At 39.7% G+C, this 25,120-nt stretch overlaps 1 protein-coding gene across 3 annotated transcripts in view; it reads left to right on the top strand.

Moving 5' to 3' along the window:
• Nucleotides 1–854: 854 nt before the first annotated feature.
• The window catches only part of MAP4K3 (mitogen-activated protein kinase kinase kinase kinase 3), a gene marked incomplete at both ends in the record, with an annotated part of 189,325 nt that continues 165,059 nt past the window's right edge, over nt 855–25,120 (top strand). For all 3 annotated transcript variants that reach the window (XM_080710986.1, XM_080710985.1, XM_080710984.1), the window contains one exon: nt 855–950. In XM_080710986.1, the coding sequence (XP_080567112.1) occupies nt 855–950 (96 nt within the window). The remainder of the gene's footprint in view (nt 951–25,120) is intronic.

The raw sequence follows: 25,120 nt of genomic DNA, 5'->3' as shown, positions 1-25,120 counted from the left end.
GAATGGATTTAGTCCCTGCTCCAGCCTCCGTCACCTTTCCTTGGCGGTGGCCCGACAGTTTGCACAGTCCAACCTGGAGCTCGATAATCCAGCCCTCTTGGGGGAGGGAGGTCAGTCACCGCTTGGGTTCTGCCCTCTGCCTGCCCCCCACGCCTTCCACGCTGGAGGGTGGGCGGCCGCTCCGCGCCATTCGCACCGCCTCTTCCCACGCCCCGCCCACCACACGCCCCACGCCCCGCCCCCAGGCTTCCCTGCGGGCCCGCCCCCTTTTGCACCTCACCGGGCCAGATTCCAGCGGCCGAGGGGTCGCGCTGGAAAGCTAGCCCAGCTTCTCCCCGGGTGCGGGGCTGCCTTCTCTCCCCAATCCTAGAAAGGCTGCGAGTGTAGCTACTTCTTAAAAAACAAAACACTTCGCGACATTGTCCAGCTAATTAAACTGGGACCCGACTCTGCACCACCAACTTTGTCCTTAGGGCAGGGGAGCGCCCGGGCGCCGCCGCGTGCGCGCGCGGGCGGGCACGCGCGGGCGGGCGGGAGCGCGCGCGGGGCCGCGGCTGCGCAGGCGCGCGGGCGGCGGCGGCGGCGGCGGCGGCGGCCATGTTGGGGCTCGGCGGCGAGCGGGGGGCTGCGGGCGCGCTCCTCGGCCTGTGGGTGTGACCGGGCGGGCGCGGCGCGGCCGGGGGGCGGGGACGCGGGCGGGTCGGCGTCGTCGTCGGCCGCGGCGCTGGGCGCGAGGGCGGGCGGCCGCGCGGAGCCGGCGATTGTGACCGCGGGCCCGGGCCGGCGCGGCGCCCCGAGCGTGTGGCCTGAGCGCCCCCTCCCCGGCCCGGGAGGGCGGCGGGGGCCGGCCCGCCATGAACCCCGGCTTCGACCTGTCCCGCCGGAACCCGCAGGAGGACTTCGAGCTGATCCAGCGCATCGGCAGCGGCACGTACGGCGACGTGTACAAGGTGCGGGCCGGGGGCGCGGCGGCCGGGGGCGCGGGGACAAAGGCCGGGCCGCACCTGGGCGGGCGGCGGCGCCTGCGCGCGGGCGGAGGCCGGGCCGGCTCGGGGCCGCCCAGGCCCGGGGTCCTGCTGCGCGGCCGCCGCCGCCCGCCGCCTGCAGCCCCTCGGCCTCCGCTCCCAGTTCCTTTTGATTTCCCAAGCAGTGTCCTTTGCAAAAGATCTAGTTCGTATTTTTCGGAGGAAGGAGCAGCCTTGTGTTCTCCAAGTCCAGCTGGACTGTGATGCCATGTTAAGCTTGTTTTTGTCCGTGCCACACGGGAGTCGGCTTTGGATTTTATTTTCTTCTTAAAGTGAATTGAATACTTAGGAGAGGTACTGGTTTGACCAGGTTGGAATTCAAAGTCCATTAGGACTATACAGCATTCCGCTCGTAGAGGGACCACTTCTAAATGTGGGAGGATAAATCACTCTTCCCTGGCCCGCTCAACTCTTGGCCTCGTTCAGACTGCCAAGAAGAGCGGGGGACCGTGCCAAATGTGGCAGCAGTCTTGATTTAGTTGCGGATCTTCTTACTGGTAACTGAAGTTGAGGTCCTCGTTTCACATAACACCTGAGGATGCACAGAGAAACTTCACTTGGCGTTGGAAAGTTTAGTCTTAACTTTGCTCACATTTAAGCAGTTCGTTCTTGTTCTTGCTTCAGTGAGATGCAGAAGATTGACTTAGGTTTTTAATGCTGTGCAGCCAGTGTTCAGTGTTAGTCTTGTGAATGATTTGCTTTCCCCCTCATATTTCATCACTTTTCCCCATAGACACAATGCAGGTGAATTGAGCACACCTACAATGTATAAGATACTCAGCACCTGAGCACTTAGGTTTGGGCAGTAAAAGGTAGATGCAATCCCAAATCCGTCTTGATATTTACATTTTTTGGGACAAGAACATCATTAAGCCACTGTTTAAATCGTTATTGCGGTTTTATTTTGTGCTGCAGAGGAGATTAGAGTTGTGAGAGCATGGAACAGAAGGATCTGATCTGTCTAGGGAACGAGAGGCTCCTCACTCCTTTTTGCTAAGATCTGAAGTACAGCTAGGCATTGCTCAGGGCAGTGGGGAGAGGGGATGATGCCACAGGGAGTATGATTCTGAGACCAGAGACACTTGCAAGGATTTGAAAGACCAGTATTGCCTGAGAAGCCAGAGAGGCGGGGAGGGGGGGTGGCTCTAGGTCTTACAGGCTTCAGCAAGGTTTATTTTATTTTATTTATTTTGTGGTACTGAGGACTGATCCCAGGGACACCCTTAGCCCTTTTTTAAAAATTGATTTATTTATTTAGTTTGAAAAAGGGCTTTGTTAGGTTGCTAAGAGTCTCACTAAGTTGCTGCTGAGCTGTCCTCAAACCTGTGATCCTCCTGTCTCAGCTTTTCAAGTACTGGGATTACTGGCCATTCAAGGTTTTTAAATGGAAGTCAAAGTAGATTTGGATTTTTAAAAGCTTCCCTACTGCAGTGAGAAGAGTGCATTGTAGGAGAAGAACAATTGGGAAGCCTTTGGAACAGTCCTAGGAAGAATAATGGTGTCTTGGAATTAATTGCTAACTGAAAATAGAAGTGGATGGATCCAAGTCACTACTAATAGTCAACTGGTTGGGGGAGTCCAGTTATATTTAGATGAAAAGTTGACTAAAACTTTATGAATGTATACATCTTAGGTTGCAGTGTGTACAGTAAGTTCTTTATAGTAATAATTGGCCATTAAAAATAGCTGGTGGTTAAGCCACTTGATTAATAAGTAAAAAAAAATTAGAGTATGTAATTTCCTAAAGGCATCTAACTGCAATAGAGGTATAACAAATTGATTAATTTTGTCATCTTTTTAAAATAATGATAAGCCGGGTGTGATGGTGCATGCTTGTAATCCCAGCATTCAGGAGGCTGAGACCTGGAGGATCGTGGTTCGCAGACAGCCTTAGCTACTTAGGTCTTCTGCAACTCAGTGAGACCCGGTTTCAAAATAAAGAATAAAAAGTAGGGCATGGGGTGTAGCTCAGAAGTAGAATGCCCCTGGGTTCCATCCCCAGACCCGCCCCCCCCAAAAAAAATATATATATGTACATATATATGTATAAAGTAATGATAATAGCCAACATTTATGGAGTGCTTAATGTTATTAGTTTTGCATGTGGTACTGAGTATTACACCCAGGGGCATTCTACCTCTTAATAGCACCCAAAGTTCTATTTTACTTTATTTTTTGTCTTTAATCCCTTAACTGCTAAGGCTCTCAGTAAGTTGCTGAGTCTGGCCTCCCATCCTGGGATCCTCCTGTCTCAGCTTCCCAAGTACTAGGATTATAGTCCTGTGCCACCATGCCCAGCTAAGAGTGCTTATTGTTTTCTAAGACCTTTTTACTTAATCTTAACAAAACCATGTGAAATGCTATTATTTATTCCAATTTGCAGTTAAAAGAAAAAACTAAGGCACAGGTAGGATAAAATAATTTGCCAAAGTTGGTAGGTGGCAAAGCCAAAACTTGAACCAGTTAGAGACTGTATTCTCAACCAGTAGAAAGTACAGCCTCTCTAGACAGACGTGAGCAGATAATAGAATACTGAATATCCAGTGGAGAAACTGAGGTACACATTCAGTTCAGTATTTGAATTGTTGCCATTCCTTGATTGGAATGCACCTTTAGCTGGGTGTGGTGGCACACACCTCTAATCCTAGTACTTGGGGGTGCTGAGACAGGAGGATGTAAGTTTGAGTACAGCCTCAGCAACATTGTGAGACTTGTAGCAACCTAGTGGGACCCTGTTTCCAAACAAAAAAATAAACAGGACTGAGAGTGAAGCTCAAAGGTAGAATGTCCCTGGATTCAACCCCCAGCATTTTCCCTCCCCCCCAAAAAAGAAATGGATCTTTAAATAGTAGCTGAAATTCCTAGCTCCTGTTATGGAACCAGGCCTTGCTGTTTCTGTAGTTTGCCAAGTGGACATCAGAATAAGATGCTTGATCCTTGGCCTGCCAGACTCTTCCAATACTAGGAACCTTAGGTAGAGAAACTCCACGTGGCTTTTTTTGGCATTATACCCACTGCCTGATAAATAATGCAAAGCTTAAACTATCTGTGCTTTTTCCTATAATCAAGTCCATGCTATTGATACATATTTTTCACATTTGTTTCCCAATTTTTAGATTTTTCCTAATTTTACAATTTCTCTTGATCAGTTACAGAGGAGTACATTTTGTTTTTAAAAGTCAGTATGTATGATTGTTATTCTTGTCATTGTTTAGGTGCCAGAAAAAAAGATCAGATTAAGTTATGTTTAATAATTTATAGTAATTCTTGGAATGTTGGTGTATTTTTAAAGGCTTTTTATCTTGAAAACTAACTCACTGCAGTGACATATTTATTGTATTTAACATGGCATAGTTTAGTTACAAAGCACTAAACTAAAATGCAGATGATCTGCAATTTATTAGCTATTCAACCTTGTAAAACCTCTTGGCCTCTAAAAACTATTTTGTTGTGAAGCTATTATTATCATTAGATGCCTTGTTTTTGATGTTAAGTAAATGACTCTTATCCAACAAATAAGTCACCTTTATTTTTTTAGGCCATTGCAAATAAACATTTTATCTGCACTGTCTTAAAATACTTGAAGATACAATTAACAAAAAAGCAAAAGCAAAAAAAAAAAAAAAAAGCCATACCTTACTTTGAAGTGTCCTATAACTCTGTAGGCTTTATATATCATCCACAGCTGGGGTTACCTAGGGACTTTAGAGGTTGACAACTAGAGCTCTGGTTGGGTCTCAGGAGAACCATAAAACTAAGAGACTTAATGTTTACATATTTTTATTTTTCTGGCAAGGTGGCATATAGCATTCATTGCATTCATAGTAAAAAAGAGAACAAATCATCTGTAGGCTTATTTGAAAGAGTTTTCTTGGGGGAATTAGGTAATTTTATACTAGATCATATCAATGTCTAATATGACTTGTCTATGCACTGTTCCATCTTTTCTTAGGCAGTTTTCCAGTTGAGGTTATTCTTACCCCTAAAGTCTTCATGTCCTGACTTGTTCTAGGTTTATTGCTAGAAATATTCTATATGGTCTCATGGCCTTTCTCAGCTCTTTGTCCAGTGTGTGTTTTCTCCTGAGCCCATTGTCCCCTGCTGACTTCATCAGTCTATGACTTGACTTCCTCCAAACATATGCCTTCCTCATAGGCAACTTTTGTCAAAAGCTCCAGTATTGACAATTTGCTAAGACCTGAGTCCTTGGAGTCACCTTTTACTTCTGGGTGGAACCTACAGGCATTTGCCTAGGTGTTCTAGAACTTGGTTGGGATGCTTCAGGGAAAGCTGTACGGTAACTATTTTAAGTCTCAAGTCCTGTGGTAAAGAAACCTACTAAACTTTGCTTAACCCAGCACACTTCATACTTAACTTGATTATGGGATTCTTCTTCTCTGAAATACCTATTCCTTATGCTTAGTACTTGTGTTCTGTAGAACATGGTTTGGAAATGCTGATATTGATTTTTCTTTTTTTTAAAAAATCTATATGTGTTTGGAAGCTCACATGGTAGTGTGAATAGATCTGGAGTCTTCATGCAAACTGACAGGAGAAAGATTGAGGAACAGGCAGTAAAATTGGGAATTAACTTGTGTTTAGAGAGTTATTGTAAATCTTCATCTTTCAAGGTGTTTTGATTAATGTCACCACAGACTTGGTTCTTCCATTAGAGTTGGCATTTGTAAGAACCTTTCTGGAAAACTCAGTTCTGAACCCTCACTTCTGATGAGAAGCATGAAAACCATAAGCATTTAGAAAAGAACAGCTGAAGGAAACTAGAACATGGTTAGCAGGAGTTAAGTTCACTTTTACTCTTGGAGAGGATGAATTCTAGAGAGACCAGCGGGAATGATCCTGAACTTCAGGAGGAGCATTGGAAGTTGATAGAGGTAGAATTTCCCAGTATCAGTAGCCATTGGAGATGGAAAGTAACAGTAGTCCAGACTGCAGGCTAATTTCTCTAGAAAGCTTTAAAAAGCAAGACAACAAACAAAAAATATGATTATCTGACTTTGATACAGCTCTAGTTCCCTAAAGGAAATGCTTACCTCTAGACGGTTTTGTGTATGTACTTACTTATGAAGGCACACTCAATACATTATTTTATATTGAGAATGAGGAGCATACATTGGACAACCACTATACACTGAACAACTATACTATGAAAGGAAATGTGTTAGGGACTGAAAGTGGCAATGGTTGTACTATAGGAATTTATAGGAATGTAAATTTATAGGAATGTAAATTTATAGGAATATAAAATGTATAGCTGCTTTTAGCTATCCCAAGTTTGAGATCAAAACCTTGCTGATAGGTCTCTTACTAGCTGAGCAATTCCCTAGGTGCTCCGTAATCTTCACATCCCAGTGATTTAATGAATCAGAATGCTTGTTTCACCACCTATCAGCTCCATGACCTTGGACCAGCTACTTAACCCTTTGTGCCTCAGTTTCTTCAGTTGTAAAGTGGAGATGCTTAGAAAAGTGCCTTGCACACAGTACTCATTCGTGCTTAGTCAATGTCAAATAGTTAGTATTGTCTATTTCTTCTGCCACTGTGTTTCTGACCTACTACTCTATTCCCCGTGCTTAGGATTTTTGCACTTGCTGCCTCTTCCTAGAATCCCCTTTTCTCCCTTCCAAATACCTGTATGATTTGTGTCTTCATTTTCTTCAGATCTCAGGTGCTCTGATTAATATCAGAGACTTAACTCTTTCATTATAGTCAGCGTTTAAAAGCTCAAATCTCTCCCTTTAATAAGCCTTTCTAATTAAATAGCTGTCCTTCTCCCACTTCTGTCGACCAGGAATAGATTTAGATTTGGTGGGACTTAAAGTTTATGTAATTGGAGGGGCCCTCATTAAGAAACAACAACAGAAAAGATATCCCAACAAAATACTGTCATGTTGGAGTCTGGCCACTTTCTCCTGAGATTTCTTTAGGTATCTACTCAGAAATGATCTCATAAAATGTTTCCTGATAGCAAGCTGGCTCCTCTTCTCCACCTAGAACACTCTATATCCCATCAACTCTCAGTAGTTTTGGAAGCCTATGCAAGTGTAGAAGCCTTTTTGTTTGTTAGCTTCATAGAAAGTTCAGCTCTGCCCTTACGTGGTTTTTCATTATGGCACATGTTGGCACATATTTGTTTATTAGCAGGAAGATTTTGCTTTGTTCACCCCTGTATCCCGAGAGCCTAGAAGAGAGCCCAGTACATATTAGAGTCTCAGTAAATATTTATGAATGAATGAACTGACATGAGAGGAACAAATCACAGCAATGAGAGTTTAGAGGAGGAAGGAGATCACTGTTTCTGGCTGACAGAAATCAAAACAGGCTTTACAGAGGAAGTGGGTTGGGCTTGACCCAGCGCTCTGGCAGTAGTGGGTACAGAATGAGTTGAATGTTAGGACTTATTAGGCCTAAACTAAACCAGTAGCCTTACTGTGTCTTCTGTATATTAAGTAATGTCAATAATTATTTTATATATAAGAAGTTACTATATCATTTTAAAGATTCTTAGTGACTAATTACAGGTTGGCATCTCTAATCCAGAGATTTGAAATCCAAAATGCTCTAATATCAAAAACTTTTGAGCACACTGACACCACAGGTGAGAAATTCCATACCTGATCTCATGATGTTTGCATTCAATGAAGGCTCTGTAAAAATACTGTATAAAATTACCTTTAGTCTACATGAATCAGGTGTATATAAAATGTAAATGAATTTTGTGTTTAGACTTGGGTCCTGACCCCAAGGAATCTCACCTATATAGAAATATTACAAAAGTCTAGAAAAATCTAAAATTTAAAATAATTTTGATCTTAAGCACATTGGATAAAGGCTATTCAACCTGTAGCAAATATACTAGTAGGCTATTCCATATTGCTTTTTAGAAATATGATTAAATCGGGCTTTCAAGAAGAGGACTTTGTTCACGAACACAGAGAGGCCTTACAGTTAAGGGATGAAATAATGTTTCTTTACTACCTTAGGCTTGCTTTTTAGTCTTTTTTTAATCTGGAAAATGCCACATTTCAGAGTTCCAACTGCCATGACTTGAGATTATAGGTTTGGATCCTTAATGTAGCAGTGTACTGATAGTTGACCATAGTCCTTAAAATTTTACACTTGACCATCAGTTGAGGTATGTCAAATGACATTTTTGTTGTTTGAACTCTTGGAAGCCAGGCATGGTGGCGCACGCTTGTAATCCCAGCATTCCAGTGGCTGAGACCTGGATAGGAGAGGAAGGACAGAATACCTGCTAGATACAATCGGTGATTATTTATTTATTTATTTGCTTATGTATGTATGTATGTATGTATGTATAATGTATGTATGTATGTATGTATGTATGTATAATGTATGTATGTATGTATGTATGTATTTATTTATTTATTTATTTTGTGGTGCTTGGGTTTGAACCAAGGGGCATTCTACCTCTGGGCTACACCCCTAGCCCGTTTTATTTTTTATTTTGAAACAGGATCTTGCTAGGTTGCTGAGAGTCTTGCTGCTTTCTGAAACTGTCCTCACACCTGTGATCCTCCTGTCTCAGCCTCCCAGGTACTGGGGTTACAGGCATGTGCCAACATGACCAGTTTTATTTTTTATTTTGAAACACCTTCTCCCTAAGTTGTTGAGGGTCTAATTTGCTGAGGCTAGCTTCAAACATACTATCCTCCTGTTTCAGCTTCCCAAACGGGATTATAGGTGTGTACCACCATGCCTGGCTCTTTCTTCTTTTTTACTGCAATAGCTCCCGAGGTGGGATTAGTATTGAATCTTCTGATCTAGGAATACAGTAATTTTTCCATTTATTTAGATCTTTTTAATTTCAGTGTGTTGCCTTTCTTTTTAATTCATAAATTCTACCCCAGTCTTTTCTACTGGTTACAATTTGTAGTAAAAAAAAAATAGTGACAATACTTCTTCCCGGTATTCATCATAATGTGAACCGCATTTTCAGTTTTTATTAAAATCCCTACTGAATTAGTGATATCTGACTTCTTTTGGCTTAACCTTGTTTATTTTTAGCCCTGAGCATATGGACTCCTTTTTAAATTGGCAAAAATGAAAAGAAGGCAGGCAAAATGACTATTTAAAAAGGTACCTGTTTTTGGAATATATCCAAAGATAAAAGTAAAGACCTTGTAAAATTAGCTTATTTTTTATATATGAGTTATAGTATGTATTTATATGTGTGTATCTTGTCAGTTTGTTTTTTAGCTTATGAAAGGAAAATACACTTAAAGTTTGCTTCATCCTGAAGTGAAAGGTAAACCACATTACTAGATTGCTTAGTAGATCCTAAAAAAATTCCTTTCTGATTTTGAGGAGCTTATGCTCTAATAAGGAAACTAAATATACATAGTAGAACATCTAAGGAACATTTTTAAGGTAGTATTTTAACAATTAGAAAAGAACAGTAAACCTTTATAAATAATATAGAAATTTAATTTAAGGGAAGATGGGTTTACTTCCTGGAAGAGAAAATCTTGATTTTATCTATTTATTTACAGAACTGGGGGGGTTGAACCCAGGGATATTCTACCTCCAAGCTATCCCTCAGCCCTATTTTTTAATTCTTTTTATTTGTTTGTTTGTTGGTACTGGGGGTTGAACCCAGAGGCATTCTACCTTTGAACTACACCTCCAGCCCAATTATTTTTTATTTCTTATTTGGAAACGGTCTTGTTAGGTTGATGAGAGTCTCACTACTTGCTGAGGCTGTCCTTAAACCTACAATCCTCCTGTCCCAGCCTCCTAATTACTGGGATTATAGGCATGTGCCACTATGCTTGGCTTTTTATTTTTTATTTTGAAATAGGGCCTACGTAGCTGAGACTGGATATGAACTAGTGCTCTTCCTGTTTCAGCTTCCTAAGTACTGGGGTTACAAGTATGAGCCACCACATCCAGCTAGATTTGGTATTTAAAGAAGAATTGAGTTTGAATTTGGAGTGAAGTCATTCCAAAAGAGCACAAAGATACTAGATGACTATTCTGAGTAAAGGGCATGTTAGGAATATTCATATTTCAGTGGTTTCAGTGATGACCATACAGCATTTAAATTCACCCCTACCCCAGTCCAGAAACCCCACAATCTTTGTTATTTTTTAATTTCCAAGACCCTCAAGTCTCTTCTACTTCAGAATAATTTATCTATGTTATTTAAGGTTTATATCTTTTTTTGTAGAATGTTTCTAATTTTAGTATGTCTGGAATTTCCTTTTGTTTAAATTCAGATCACACATTTTTGGCAGAAGTTGGTTAAGTGATGTGTCCTTAGTGAGTCACATCAGAAGCACATGATGTTGATTTGCCCCGTCACTAATGTTAACCTTGATCACTTGGTAAGCATGAGTCTGCCAGGTTTCTTCACTGGAAAGCTATTTTTCCTTTGTAATTAAAACTATGAGGAGATATTTTAAATATGTAATACCTTGTTCCTTATTAATTTACACTCATTTTAGCATCCTTTGGTGATTCTCATTTAAATTAGGACTGCTATGTACAATGATTTTCTGGTTCCATTAATTTCTTCTTCAAGCACTGGTTGACATTCTACTGTGAAGAAGAGCCTTTTTTTCTCCGTTTATTTATTTTTGAACCATGGATTCATAGTTTATTCATTGGATTTTAACTTAGTATCATTTATTTTTGATGGTCCATATATTTCTACTTGGCTAGTTGGATTGTCTAGTTGGATTTCTAGTTGGATTGTTTAACTACCATAACAAAATACCATAGACTATTTGGCTTGAACAACAAAAATTTATTTACTCACAGTGTAGGAGGCTTCAAGTCCAAGATCTTGTAGCTAGCCTGGTTGGTTTCTGGTGAGGGCTCAGTATCTGGCTTGTAGATAGTCTTCTAAAATTATATTCACACACTTGGGGGTCAAATAGGTGGGGAGAGCTGGGGATGGTGGCACACACTTGTAATCCCAGCATATTTGGGAGGCCGAGACAGGAGAATCGTGGTTCACCACGTGGTTCACCGACAGCCTCACCTACTTAGGCCCTTTGTAAAGTGAGACCCTGTTTTAAATAAAGAATACAAAATAGGGCTGGAGGTACCTCAGAGGTAGAAGGCCTCTGGGTTCTATCCCCAGTACTACAAAAAATAAATAAGAGGTTGGGAGAGCAGGCATGTATGAAAGAGTGCCCACTTGTGTATGCTCTCTGATTCTTTTTTTATAATCCCATTATGAGGGCTCACCTTCATTAACTCATCTAAATTTAGTTATCTCCCCAAAGCCCCATCTCCAAAGAGTATCACGTTGGAAAATTAGGGCTTCAACATAGGAATTTTCTATGTAGGGAGAGACATAGTTCAGTCCATAGTGGACTTCTTTGCCTTTTTTTTTTTTTTAACATATTTCTAGAAGCCGTGTGTTATTCTTTCAAGTCTGTGTATACTTTAACATACTTCTTGAGGGAGAGAGAAAGCGAGCGCACACAGCACACGTGTGTGTGTGTGTGTGTGTGTGTGTGTGTGTGTTACTGGGTATTGAACCCAGGGGCTTTCTACCTCTTGAGCTCTGCCCTATTTTCTTTTACTTTTTGAGATAGGGTCTCAATAAGTTGTGAGGGCATTGCTAAGTTGCTTCAGCTGTCCTTGAAACTGAGATCTTCCTGTCTTATCCTCTTAATATTGTCTTTTAATAAAAAAAGTATCTACGTTCTGTAACTTCAAAGTATGAAGGCTTTAATCTTGCTACTTGATAGTTTTGTCTGTGTGCTCACTCTGAATCATGGTGAATTTTGATTGCGATTTTGATTCAGTTTTTTTCCTTTAAGAATCTTTATGGCTCACAGGGAGTATGTCTTCCCTTTTGCTTTTTCTTCTAGGAACCTCATGTGAATGGTCGTGATCTGTGACTAATTTTTATGATAAATCTTTTTGGGATTTCTCACACATTATTGATAATGCAGACTTGAGCTCCGGATCCAAATGAGCAGTAGACTCTTAGTTTTGAATTTCCAAAGAACTTTTACTTCCTCCCTATCCAAAGCCCAAGCACAGTCAGAACTTGTAGTTATCTTCCTGTGCTTGTGTATAGCCATTTAAAAATTATTTTCGCCTGGGTATAGTGGCGCATGCCTGCAATCCTACTACTCAGGAGGCTGAGACAGGAGGATTACAGGTTCAAGGCCAGTTTCAGTAGCTCAGTGAAGTTCCCAGCAACTTAGTGAGACCCTGTTTCAAAATAAAAAATAAAATAGGGCTTGGGTGTAACTCGGAGATAGAGTGCCTCTGGATTCAATTCCCAGTATAAACACACACACACACACACACACACACACACACACACACACACACACACTTCACTAAAGGCATAGTCTCTTCCTGAGTCTCAGCATTATTCAGGGGACTATGTTTCAGTTTGTTCTTTTGAGTGGGTTACCTTAACCCCAAGCACCTGTAGTTACAAGTTCACTTCTACCTTTTCCCTCAATTCCTGGCAATTACTGATTTTTAAAAACTGTCTAGATGATTTTTTCTTTCCCAAAATGCCATATATTGGGATTGTGCAATATGTAGCCTTTTCAGACTGGCTTATTTCACTTAACCATAGGTTTGTTCATGTGTTTTTTTTGTGGCTTGATAGTTCATATCTTTTTTTTTTTTTTGTGGTACTGGGGATGGAACCCAGGAACATTCTACCTCTGAGCTACTGCCCCCAGCCCTATTTTTTATTCTTTATTTTGAAACAGGGTCTCACTGAGTTGCAGAGGGCATCACTAAGTAGCTGAGGCTGTCCTCAAATTGTGATCCTCCTGTTTCAGCCTCCCAAATGCTGGGATTACAAGTGTGTGCCACCATGCCTGACTGATAGCTCATATCTTTTTATTGCAGAAGTTCATGGTATAGTTGTCTCAATTAGTTTACTTATTCACCGATATCTTGGTTGCTTTCAGTTGGGCAATTATGAATAAAACCACAATAAAAATGTATGGGCAGATTTTTATATAAACATAAGTTTCCAACTCATTTCAACCTAAATGAGTACAAAGACTAGATTGTATAATAAGACTGTTTTTAGTTTTTAAGAAGTTGAAGCTGTCTTCCAAAGAGGTTGTACCACACTGCATTTTCACCAGCAACAATAAGAGTTCCTGTTACTACACATCCTCACCACTATTTGGTGTCAGTGTTTTGGATAGGTGGATAGTAGTATCTCATTGTTTTACCTGGCACATCCTCAGCAACACATGATTTTGAGCATCAAAAACAAATAAAATAGCATTTTATATACTTATTTGTTTTCCTTATATCTTTTTAGTAAGATCTTTTCAGATCTTTTGCCCTTTTAAAAATTGAATTGTTTGTTTGTATGTGGTTGTGGGGGGAGGTACTGGGGATTGAACCTTTGAGCTACTCCCCCTGCCTGATTTTACTTTATATTTGAAACAGGGTCTTGTTAGGTTGATAAGAGTCTCACTACTTGCTGAGGCTGTCCTCAAACCTGCAATCCTGTCTCAGCCTAAGTACAAGGATCACAGATGTGCGCCACCATGCCTGGCTTGTTAAGTTTTTAAAAGCTCTTTATATGTTTGGATAAATTACCTTTATCATATGTATATTTTGCAATATTTTTCTCTTTTTGTGGCATACTTTCTCTCTTTTGGGTTTTATAGAATAGAAGTTCTTAATTGTAGTGAAATAAATTTATTTTCTTTCACTGATGTATCTTTGTGTTGTAGCTAAAAACTCATCACCAAGCCCAACATCAGGTACATTTTCTCACTCGTCTTCTAGATGTTTTATAGTTTAGCATTTTATATTTAGATCTGTGATCCAATTTGAGTTAGTTTTTGTGAAAGATATAAGGTCTGTGTGTGTGTATGTATGTGTGTATATATATATATATGTGTGTGTGTGTGTGTGTATGTGTGTGTGTGTGTGTGTATATATATATATATATATATTTGCATGTGGATATCTAGTTGTTTCAGCACCATTTGTTGAAATGGATGTCCTTTTTCCATTACATTGTCTGCTCCTTTTTGAAAGATCAGTTGACTATATTTGTCTGGCTCTATTTCTGTGCTTTTGTATTAGTTTGCTAGGGCTGCCATACAAAGGACCAGACACTGGGTGGCTTAAACAACAGACATTTTTTTCCTCACCGTTCTGGAAGCTGGAAGTCTGAGATCAAAGTCTAGATAGGGCTTGTTTCTTCTGAGGCCTCTTTCCTGGCTTTATAGTGGGTGTCTTCTTCTGATGTTTTTAGATGATCTTTTCTTCTGTAACTGCATTTTGAAACATGCAGTTCTAGGTTGTAAAGGGGTGGTAGTTCGAGTCAGATATATCAGAGAATTAGCAGGGGAAAGGACTGGGAGAAGACCTGAGTCTAGATAGGAGCATATGATTTGTGCCTATAATTTTCCTGGGCTGGTTGGCAAAGAAGTCTAATTACAAGTCATTTGGGTGATAAGAGAAGGTGGTGACATCTTCTGTAGTCAGTTGTTGAGAAGTTTGATCCTGTCGCTTCCTTCCATTATCATATCGTTCCTTTCTTTCTGTTGGCCTGTTCTTCATGTAGAGAACAGATTAAACTATATCAAATAATCTCTGTTCTGGATTGGTTATGACTAAAAACAAATTATGATCAGAGCAGATGCAATTCATGGAGTATTTACTGTGTTTCAGGCCTGGCTTTATGTAAAACATTCTCATTTCAATCCCTTTCATGGGTTTATGAATGTAGGCAGCGTTTTTGTTTCCTTTTGCAGATATAGAAGCTGAGGCATCAAAAGAGAGATCAAGGATTGGCCTGGGTCTCTATCTAGTGAAGGCAGGATCTGAACTCAGTTGGTCTTAACTCCATAGCATCTGTTTTGTAGTTGCTGTGTTATGCTATAGAGAGGCGAGACTAGAATGTGAATGTATCTTGAGAAACTGACTCCAGAGTGTGAGTTAAACATGACAGATGTAAGAAAACCATTGAAGATGTTTGAATAGTAATGTGAGTAGTGAGTGCTGGGTGTCGGGGACCATTTCTTAGGCCTATGGGCGGGGTAGGTGGGTGTGGTATGGGGTGAAGTCAGTCCACAGTCTTCCAGAGTATTCAGAAAATGGGGCAGCAATTCAATGTGAATTAGATGAATGATGGGAAGTTTTGGGGATAGATGACCTGGATAGGTAGAAAATGGAGTGAAGTAAGATATGGAGTTATATTTTGGGCAGATTGATTGAGATAATATTTTCAAGTAGAAAAGTGTCCCTATCCCCACACCTCAGGAAGGAGTAGACTAGCAGATTTGAACAGAGCAGAGGTGAGATTCAGTAAAGAAGGAAAGAGCACATAGGAGAATAAGAATTCTCCAACGTCAAGAGTGTCAAAGAGAAGACAGTTTTTGCTTGAATTTTCAAAGGAGGGAAAGGTCTTATCTAACTTCCTTTTTGCTTTTAGTGTAAGGAATTTATGGTTCTTTGTTTTAATTTTTTCCATTGCAGTGTGATGTTTTATTAAATGAAGGAAATATAAAAGACCTATGCTGGGAAGTATACCTGTATGTGGAAAGTATAATCTTTAGCTTTGGTATTACAGGTGACTTAATATTTTCTGGATGAATCACATAATAATGAATTAGTAGGGACAGATAGAGATTATACACAACTTTTACCAGAGTTTTTAGTGCCTGTGCCTTTTTAAAACCTTTTTTCAGCCAGATATGGTGGCACACGCTTGTAATCCCAGCATTCGGGAGGCTGAGATGGGAGGATTGTGGTTCATGGACAGCCTCAGCTACTTAGGCTCTTTGCAACTCAGTGAGACCCTGTTTCAAAATAAAGAATAAAAAATAGGGCAGGAGGTGTAGCTTGGAGGTAGAATGTGGGTTCCATCCCCAGTACCATAAAAACAAAACAAAACTTCTTTCCAGATTTCTGTATTCTTTTCAGGACTTGAGCATAGGTAACTTACCAGGCTCCCTGTGTCCTTATGCAGGAGCATTCACTCTTCTCTCCCTCTGTGACATTCTTAGGAGGCAGTAAGGTGGACAGAAGGAGAAAGCATTGAGGGTGCAGGTGATAGGAAACCCAGATGGGATGTGTCTTTGTTCATTTTTCCCTCCTTTGTCTCTTGCTCTCTCCACCCTTTCTTCCATCAGTAAAACCTGCAATTAAACACCTGCAAAGACATCCAGGTTTACGGCCAGCCTCAGCTACTTAATGAGGCCCTTTGCAACTCAATGAGACCCTGTTTCAAAATAAACAATAAAAAATGGGGCTGGGGGTGTAGGTCGGAGGCAGAATGCCCCTAGGTTCCATCCCTAGTACCTCAACAAACAAACAAACAAACAAACAAACAAACAAACCTGCAAAGAAAACTGAGCAGAGGCTAGAAAGCTTTTTGCAGAAACAGGCCACATACAGTTTATTTTTTGAATGTCTTTCAACTTGAACAATAATAGTCACTGTCATTTTTTTTATTTACTAGGTATTGTGTTGATATTTTTCTTTTGAGATGTTATATTTTTGGTTAGTGCCATGATACTTGTTTGCTAACACTACTGAAGTCATCTAATTATATAAGATGGTTTCATTTAGAATGTTGAGATTTTATTTTCTTCCAGTAAACTGTGGTTACATGAGGTTTGACAGTCTGTTTCTTTTTTCTTTTAAAAACCAAAATTGGAGGTTTTTGCTAACTACTGGGCAGAGTTACTATTTTTATAGTAGGTTTGCATTGTTTGAGTTTTTGTTTTTTCTTTTAGTTTCTGTCATGTTTTGATGCAAATAAAAATTAAGGAATATTTCTATAATGTAACTTCCTTTTTTAACAAGTGATATAAAAGGTAGACTCTTAAAAAGATTTTAAACAAGTCCTTTTTTTTTTTTTTTTAATGGTACTGGGAATTAAACCCAGGGGCATTCTACCTCTGAGCTATACTCCTAAGCCCTATTTTTTTTTTAAATTTTGAAACAGGGCCTAACTAAATTTCCCCAAGGGCCTTGCTAAATTGCAGAGGCTAGCCACAGAACCATGATCTTCCTGTCTCAGCCTCCCAAGTTCTGGGATTATAGGGCTGCACCACCGTGCCCAAATTAGACAACATATTTTAAAAATAGAATTTAACACTTTGGTGGACTTCAGAGAAAAGTCTGGAGACTGGCCTTATTTTTTATTTTTTGGTGGTACCTAGGGATAGAGGTAGGGGCTTTCTACCTCTGGGCTATACTCCCAGACCTATTTTTCTATTCTATTTGGAAACAGGGTCTCACTAAATTAGCTGAGGCTAGCTGCAAACCTGGATGTCTTTGCAGGTTTTTAAGTGCAGGTTTTACTGAGTAAAGTAGCTGAGGCTGGCTTTGAACCTGTGCGATCCTCCTGTCTCAGCCTTCCAAGCGTGGGGATTACAAGTGTGTGCCACCACACCTGGCTGAGACTAGCCTTATTTTATTTTATATACCAGTAAAAGAATCTGGTTTTTAGCATCATCATTTGCAGAATTTTGATTTTCCAGTGCTGGAGATTAAGCCCAGGGCTTCACACATGCTAGGCAAGTGCTCAATCCCTGTACTATACCAGCTCTAGAAACTACCTATTTATACGATAAGATAGCTTTTTTGGAATAGGAATACCTTTTTATCTGACTAAGATTTAAACTTTTAGATTTAAAAGTGTTTAAATTGTTTAGTTACTATTTACTTATTAGCTAACTTATTTGAGGTATTGGAAATTGAACCCAAGGCTGTGTACTCTACCACTGAGGTATACCCCCCAATTTGCTCAGTTATTTTCTATCAGTATGAACTTAGGGATAGTTATATTACACTTTGGGTTGTAATTTAGTACTGCATGATTTGTTTTTCACATTACTTCAGTTTAGTCATTGAGAGCTCTTCCATCTTGTCGCCTGTGCCCTTTTACTGTGTCTATCATTTATTTTTGACACTTTGTTTTTTACACTACTTTCTGACACTTGAAGGTACTTCAGGCTCATCTATAGTCTTGTTCCTTTTTATTGGAGAATGATATTAGAAACCAAGATCTGGCTTCTGGGTGCGTTTGTTGCTAGAGGGGTATCACTTCTTCTAGGCCCTCTTTCACTAGATGAGCTTAGAAATGTATGTATATACGACTAACCCAAGTATACATGTATAACTATTAATATTTCTGCATACATTTATATTTATTTTAAGTTAGGCAGGAGTTCATAATAAAGCCCCTTCCTCTAGTCTACTCCCACATACAGTTCCTTCTAGCCTTCCCCCATCTGTTGCCTCCTTTGTGGGAAGAAATCTGACTTCCTCCTATCTTCTATCTACTAAGTATTCAATCTCAATAAATCTGTACAGCTTCTTAGGAATTGTCACAGCTCTGTCGTAAAACATTAACCAAACATACTTTATATGCTAAGTGACTCACTCTTTGAAATAATAATTACATGATGTTTACTATGCATTATGCATTATTCTGTGAACTTTTACATGAAATAACCAGTTTTGGTCTTAATCTATACTATGATGCAGGAACTTTAATTTTCATTATTTTACAGATGAGAATAGGGGGGCACACAGAAAGCTTAAGTGATTTGCTCAAGGGTCCATACTTAGTAAGTGGCAGGGCCAGCAGTGGAACCCAGACATTCTGCCTCCAGAGTCTATACGGTCAGCTGTACTGCCAAAAGTAAGTGGGGCTCTACAACTGTAGTGTTGGTGTGTTCTCTCTCTCTTTGCCCCTTCCATTTGCTAAGAATGGAAGTTTAGATGTGATTCACTGATAGTAGAAGAGTACCCAGATTGCCCTTTGGATATGAGCAGGACATTGCTTAGGAAACACTTAATTTCCTTTAAAAAACATACATTTAGGAATGGAACAATCTATTCACTAAAGGAAAAGAAAGTGTGTTTTCTTCTGGTTGAAGAGATTGTGAGAAAAGTAATTCATGCCTTCGAAAATGTTCTGGAATAAAAACATGGCCCCTTCCCCCAACCATTCCATGACGATTGCCAGATTACTTTTTCCTTCTGGTAGAAGCATGTGGCTCTCACCCTCTTCACATATGTCTCTTGCACAGAGAGGATAGGAGGGGGTCAGAATCATAGTTAGCAAAAGCATTCTGTTGGCTGCCAGTCAAGTCAAGAATCAAATTAATTGAAGGAATTTCTTTATTAGCATGCCAGAAACATCTTATGTATTCTGTTTCATGAGAGCCTGTTTCACATTTGGTTTTATTGCTCAGCTTACATAGAAAAGCTGAATTATTCTGGAGTTTTGTTTTCTAACTGCATAGTCCCCTCCTCTCTCCCCTAGCACCTGACAAATTTAACAGTTTTATTGAGATATAACTCATAAACTATACTGTTCTGCATATAATTCAGTGAGCTGTATAAGTGTGACTCAGCTTTGAATCTTAAAATCAAAGACAAAATAGTGATAGAATGTATTTTTCCAAATGCTGACTTACAATTCTATTTTATATTAACCACTATTGGTAAGTATCAAAAGTGGCCAATATTGCCTAACATTATTAACTTAAAAGGACACTGAAAGCCATAGAAAATATGTGCTTAGGTGTGGCTTAGAGGGAGAGTGCTTGCCTACCATGTGCAAAGCCCTGGACTCAGTCCCTTGTACTATACAAACTAAAACCAGTACAAAGCAAAAAACACATCATAGAAATTATCAGAATGTGGTTTAGTTTGTTTGATCTTCAGTAAAATGATGCATACAGTTGTCTTTTTGCTGTATTTTATTTTTCTTCGTCTTTACTGGCTGTCACTTCATTCAGTTTTAAGGACATTTAATCTCATAAACCTGTTTATCTAAGTTATAAATTAAGTTGAAGTTAGATTATGCTTATTACTTTGTCTACTAATAAATGCAAAGGGAAGAGATCTTTTTGTGTGTGCTGAGAATTACCCACCCACTCTTTCTTTCTTTCTTTCTTTCTTTCTTTCTTTCTTTCTTTCTTTCTTTCTTTCTTCCTTTCTTTCCTTTCTTTCCTTTCTTTCTTTTCTTGTGGTACTGGGGTTCCTGGAAACCCTTTTACCTCCAGGCTACACTTCCAGACCTATTTTATATTTTTATTTGGAATGTCTCTTAAGCCAGCATGGCTGGCTTCGAACCTGCGATCCTCCTGTCTCTGCCTCCCAAACGCGGGGATTACAAACATGCACCATCACGCTGGACAAGAATTACCATTTCTTTAGTATGGAACATGTTAAATTTCACCCATTACTTAAAATCAGTCAGATCATTTAGCATAGAAAATGAGAAGGAAATGTTAATCATTAGTTCTGATGCTTGTCCAGATGTACTATATATTTAAAGGATACCGGTACATTTAGAGCTTTGTAAGAACTACAGTTTTCAAACAGCATCTCACTTCTAGGAAGAGTTTAGAATTTATGGTCCAGGCTGTCATTTCACAGGAGAGAACATGTGGTTGTAAACTATACCCGTTACTAGCTGTTGGGCTTGACTCATGGAATTACTTATAGTCTCTTCTACTTACTAGTTCTCCTCAAAAGTTATTGGCAACAGTGTTTAAAATTCTATGTGAAGTTTGTGGTTTAATTTTGGATAAACGATTTACCATTTATATAAGGAGTTAGAGTTTACATAGTATTTGGTTTTCTCATAAGGAACTAAGCGTCTGCTTGGTACATGATCTTAAGAGAACTTAGGCGTGGTAGGTAGGGTAGAAAATAGAGATCTGTGAGCAGGTGGTATTGGGAATGGGACATTAATGAAAGATTTCTGAAGAAAACATTCTAAAAATGTTGAGTAATGTTATTGTAAGCTAAGGTGTTTTTAAGGTGCTCTTTGCTGTTTGTTTTTCCCAGAACGGTTTCCAAAAACTGTTCAGTAGATTTTCATGTAGAAATTCCCACACACTAGTTAGGATTTGGGAGTAAGATAACAATTTCAAGGCTGGGAGCAGAATGCTTTCTCTTGCAGCAGCCTGGGCTGCTCTTGAGAGAAGATTGCTGCTTCTCTTTGCATATTGTTTTTGACTTTTGATGGAGGGTTAAGGAGATATTCCTGATTTCCAGACTTGGTTGTTTCTATAGAGATTAGGGGCATGTTGCATATTGTAAAGTTTCAAAATAATGAGGAACAAACTTACAACAATATTGGTGGTGCTTTGAAGCTTATGATAATTGTGTTGTTTTCTAGCAAGTATTTCTTGCTTTAATTCTTCTATTGGGTTAGCTTGGGAAAGTCTAATAGTGTGACTGTGTCTGCTGTTACTTAAAGGTGTAAACGTTGATATAAAGGGAAAAGGATATGCACTTTGGGCATGTGTCAGAATCTTGTATGTTCCTTGTAACAAGCAAGACTTGAAGCCGCTCCCTGAGTGGCAGGGTGATCTGAAACAGGGCTTCTAAGAGCCTCTGTCAGTGCAGAGGCCCAGCATGTATGCCAGGAACTCAGCAAGAAGTTCTGAGAAGACAGTTGTTAGTGGACTCTCCACTGGTCTTGCTTTTCTGATGACTTTTCCTGGTTGCATTCACTTTCTTTCTATTTTTTAAATTTTTTAAATTTTTATTGGTGCATTATATTCATACATCATATTGGGGTAAAAAACTTGTGTGTACAGACATGCACACATCACTGATTTAACCCCTACCCAATTCCCACCCCATTCCCTCCCTTTCCCTCCCTCCCTTGCTTGGCTTAGTGGTTGACTTCGATATGTTTAGATATGTTTAAGTACGTTGTGTGTTTTAGAGATTTTCCTCTTCCCCCCTCCTTTCTCCTCCTTTAGTTTGTCTTGTTTGCTCCTCCATAGGATTTTCTTTTTCATCTAGAGTTCCTCCTATTACCCAATTCTCCCTAACTCTCACATATTAGGGAAAGCATCTGATTTCTTATTTTTTGTGACTGACTAATCTCACTTAGCATAATGTCCTCCAGTTCCATCCATTTCCCTGAAAATGATGTAATTAAGCTTTTTTTTTTGATGGCCGAGTAAAATTCCATTGTGTACATATTCCACAGTTTTGTAATCCATTCATCTGTTGATGGACATCACATCTTGGCTGGTTCCATAGTTTGGCTATGGTGAATTGTGCAGCTATGAACATAGATACACATGCATTAGTTTGGTAGTTTGGTTTCTTTTCTTTTGGGTAGATACCCAGAAGTGGTATTGCTGGATCAAATGGTAGATTTGTTCCCATTCTTCTGAGGATTCTCCATATTGTTTTCCAAAGTGGTTGCACTAATTTGCAATCCCACCAACAATGTCTTAGAGTTTCCACTTCTCCACATCCTCGCCAGCATCTATTTGTTGTTTGTATTTTGAATGATTGCCATTCATAGGTCCAACACTGCAACACATAGGCACAGATAAACACTTTTTTGCATTCACTTTCTAATTAGTCCCTGTTCCCAGAATCTGCACCTAAAGCATATTGCTACTCTATGTACAGCAAGTGATCAAGTGGATTCTCGCAATTAATTCCCATCTTTATAGTGACTGGCTGCCACTCAACCTTGGCTGTTAGTGTTTGGTTTTGTTTATGATTGTGTTTATTTTTCTCAGTAATGTCTGGCTATTCTCTCTGTACCCAGTCCCTCCTACAGGCTGCACAGGAGTGTCCAGACTTCTACCCCATCTGGTCCCATCAACAGTGTATGAGGATAATGGTGGAGAGGCATTGATCATTAATCAGATAAATGACCAGCAGTTAACCAGCCAGAGGCCAATATTCTCATTTCTTGCTTAAATTCTCTTTAGTTTCTGTGCTGGAACTTGGCTACTCATGTCATTTTATTTTTCTGGTCCAAGGAATTTAGCCTGGAACTGCTAATGATCCAGTTCTTTCCCTTAGAACTATTTCTCAATTCAGATAGACTCTTGTGCTCATGAACTTAAAGACTTGCCATATCTGGAACTTAATGAATGAAGAAGCCCTGGTTAAGTCAAAGTCCCCTAGTTCTAACCACTTTGCATCAGTCTTTCTCAGGATTGGATCTTCAGAACTTTGCAGTATAATGTTACCATGTGACAAAGGCATAATCATAGTAATGAGCATAAATATAAACTGTAGCTTTGGGTCCTAGCACCTAGCACCTTGCCTGCAGGTAATTAGCTCCAAGGAAAAGTTCATTAACTAAACAAGATGTGGAGCTACACACCATTCTCTTTCCTCATCCTCACAATACACAATGCAGCCACTGTTTAGAGAGCAGCCACTGTTGGTACACTTGGTCTGGAATATGCACCAAAACTTTTTTGGTATAATTTAAGTGGGAAGAACATAAGGAGAACATATGCTTTTGTGTTAGTAACGAGGAAGTCAAGTGGCCCTCTCTCAATTCTGCTTTCAAATTGGATCTCAACAGCTTTAGCTAAAAATAGAGGTCAAGAAAACATTCCTGTGATGTAGATGGCCATTTTCTAGTATGCTCAGGAATCCCACCCAGATTTAAGGAGTAGAACTATATGGAGTATATCTTGCTTTTGAAATGATCGTTTAAGCCAAGTGTGGTGGTGCATGCTCATAATCCCAGTACTTGGGAGGCTGAGACAGGATGATCACGGGTTTGAGGCCAGCCTCAGCTACTTAGTGAGGCCCTCCTCAACTTTGTGTGACTCTCTTTCAAAATAAAGACTAAAAACTATGGCTGGGGGTGTAGATTGAAGGTAGAATGTCCCAGGGCTCAGTCCCCAGTACTGCAGAAAAATAAATAAATGAATGAATAATAAGAAAGAATTATTTAATTTTTGTCCTATCATCTAAGAAAACATTGGCTTCTGTCCACTTATCTCCAACCATATTCAACAGTATAATGACATCAAAATCTTACGTTCTTTTACATTTTAGTATTTCTTTTTTTTTTTTTTTTTTTTTTTTTGGTGGTACTGGGAGTGGAACCCAGAGGCTTTCTATCTCTGGGCTATGCTCCCAGACCTATTTTTATATTTTTATTTGGAAACAGGGTCTCACTAAGTTGCCAAGAGCCTCACTAAGTAGCTGAGGCAGGCTTTGAACCTGTGCGATCCTCCTGTCTCAGCCTCCCAAGCGCAGGGATTACAAGCGTGCGTCACCATGCCCGGCTACATTTTAGTATTTCTAAAAGGTATATTTGGCCAGGCATGGTGGTGCATGCTTGTAATTCCAGTACTTAGGAGGCTGAGACAGGAGGATCGCACAGGTTTGAAGTCAGCCTCAGCTACTTAGTGAGGCTCTCGGCAACTTAGTGAGACCCTGTTTCCAAATAAAATATTAAAAAAATAGGCCTGGGAGTGTAGCCTGGAGGTAGAAATCCCTTGGGTTCCATTCCTAGTACCACAATAAACAAACAAATAAACAGGTATATTTGATGCCATAGAATTACATGGTGGGGAAATGTTTTATTTGAATTAAAAAATGACAAAAATTTCTGGAATAGCAGAAGCAGCAATATGTATGATATATATGCTTATCTTTAATGCCACTTTACCACATAGATTATTATCATTATTATTTATTAGTAGAAATAGAAGTTGAAGAATTAGTAGTAGTAGTACTGGGGGTTGAATCCAGGGACATTCTACCTCCAAACTATACCTCTAGCCCTATTTTACTCTTTACTTTTTTGTTTTGTTTTGTTTTTTTGGTGGTAGCAGGGATGGAGCCTGGGCAGGGGCATTCTACCTCTGAGCTACACCCCTAACCCTAATTTTTTTTATTTTTATTTTTTGTATTTTGAAACGGTCTCACTGAGTAGCAGAGGGCCTCACTAAGTAGCTGAGGCTGCCGGGCAATCTGGATTCTCCTGTCTCAGCCTCCCAAATGCTGAGATTACAAGCATGAGCCACCAGTCCAGTTTACTCTTTACTTTGAAACAGGGCCTCTTTACCTTTTGATTTTAATAATTTTCTTTTTATCACTCTTGTAAACAGTTTGATTATGATGTACCATAATGAAGCTTGCTACATGTTTCTCTTGCTTAGAACTGTGGGTTTATAGTTTTCATCAAATTTGAAGAAATAGCTGGGAGTGATGGTGCATACTTTTGTAATCCCAGCATTTGGGAGGCTGAGGCAGGAGGATTATGGTTCGCGGACAGCCTCAGCTATTTATTGAGGCACTTTGCAACTCAGTGAGACCCTCTTTCAAAATAACGA

This window comes from Muscardinus avellanarius (genome assembly GCF_963383645.1).
Source record: "Muscardinus avellanarius genome assembly, chromosome: 15".
In the NCBI taxonomy this organism is placed as follows: domain Eukaryota; kingdom Metazoa; phylum Chordata; class Mammalia; order Rodentia; family Gliridae; genus Muscardinus; species Muscardinus avellanarius.
Note: the sequence above shows the minus strand (reverse complement) of the source record. Positions and strands in the feature narration are given on the sequence as shown.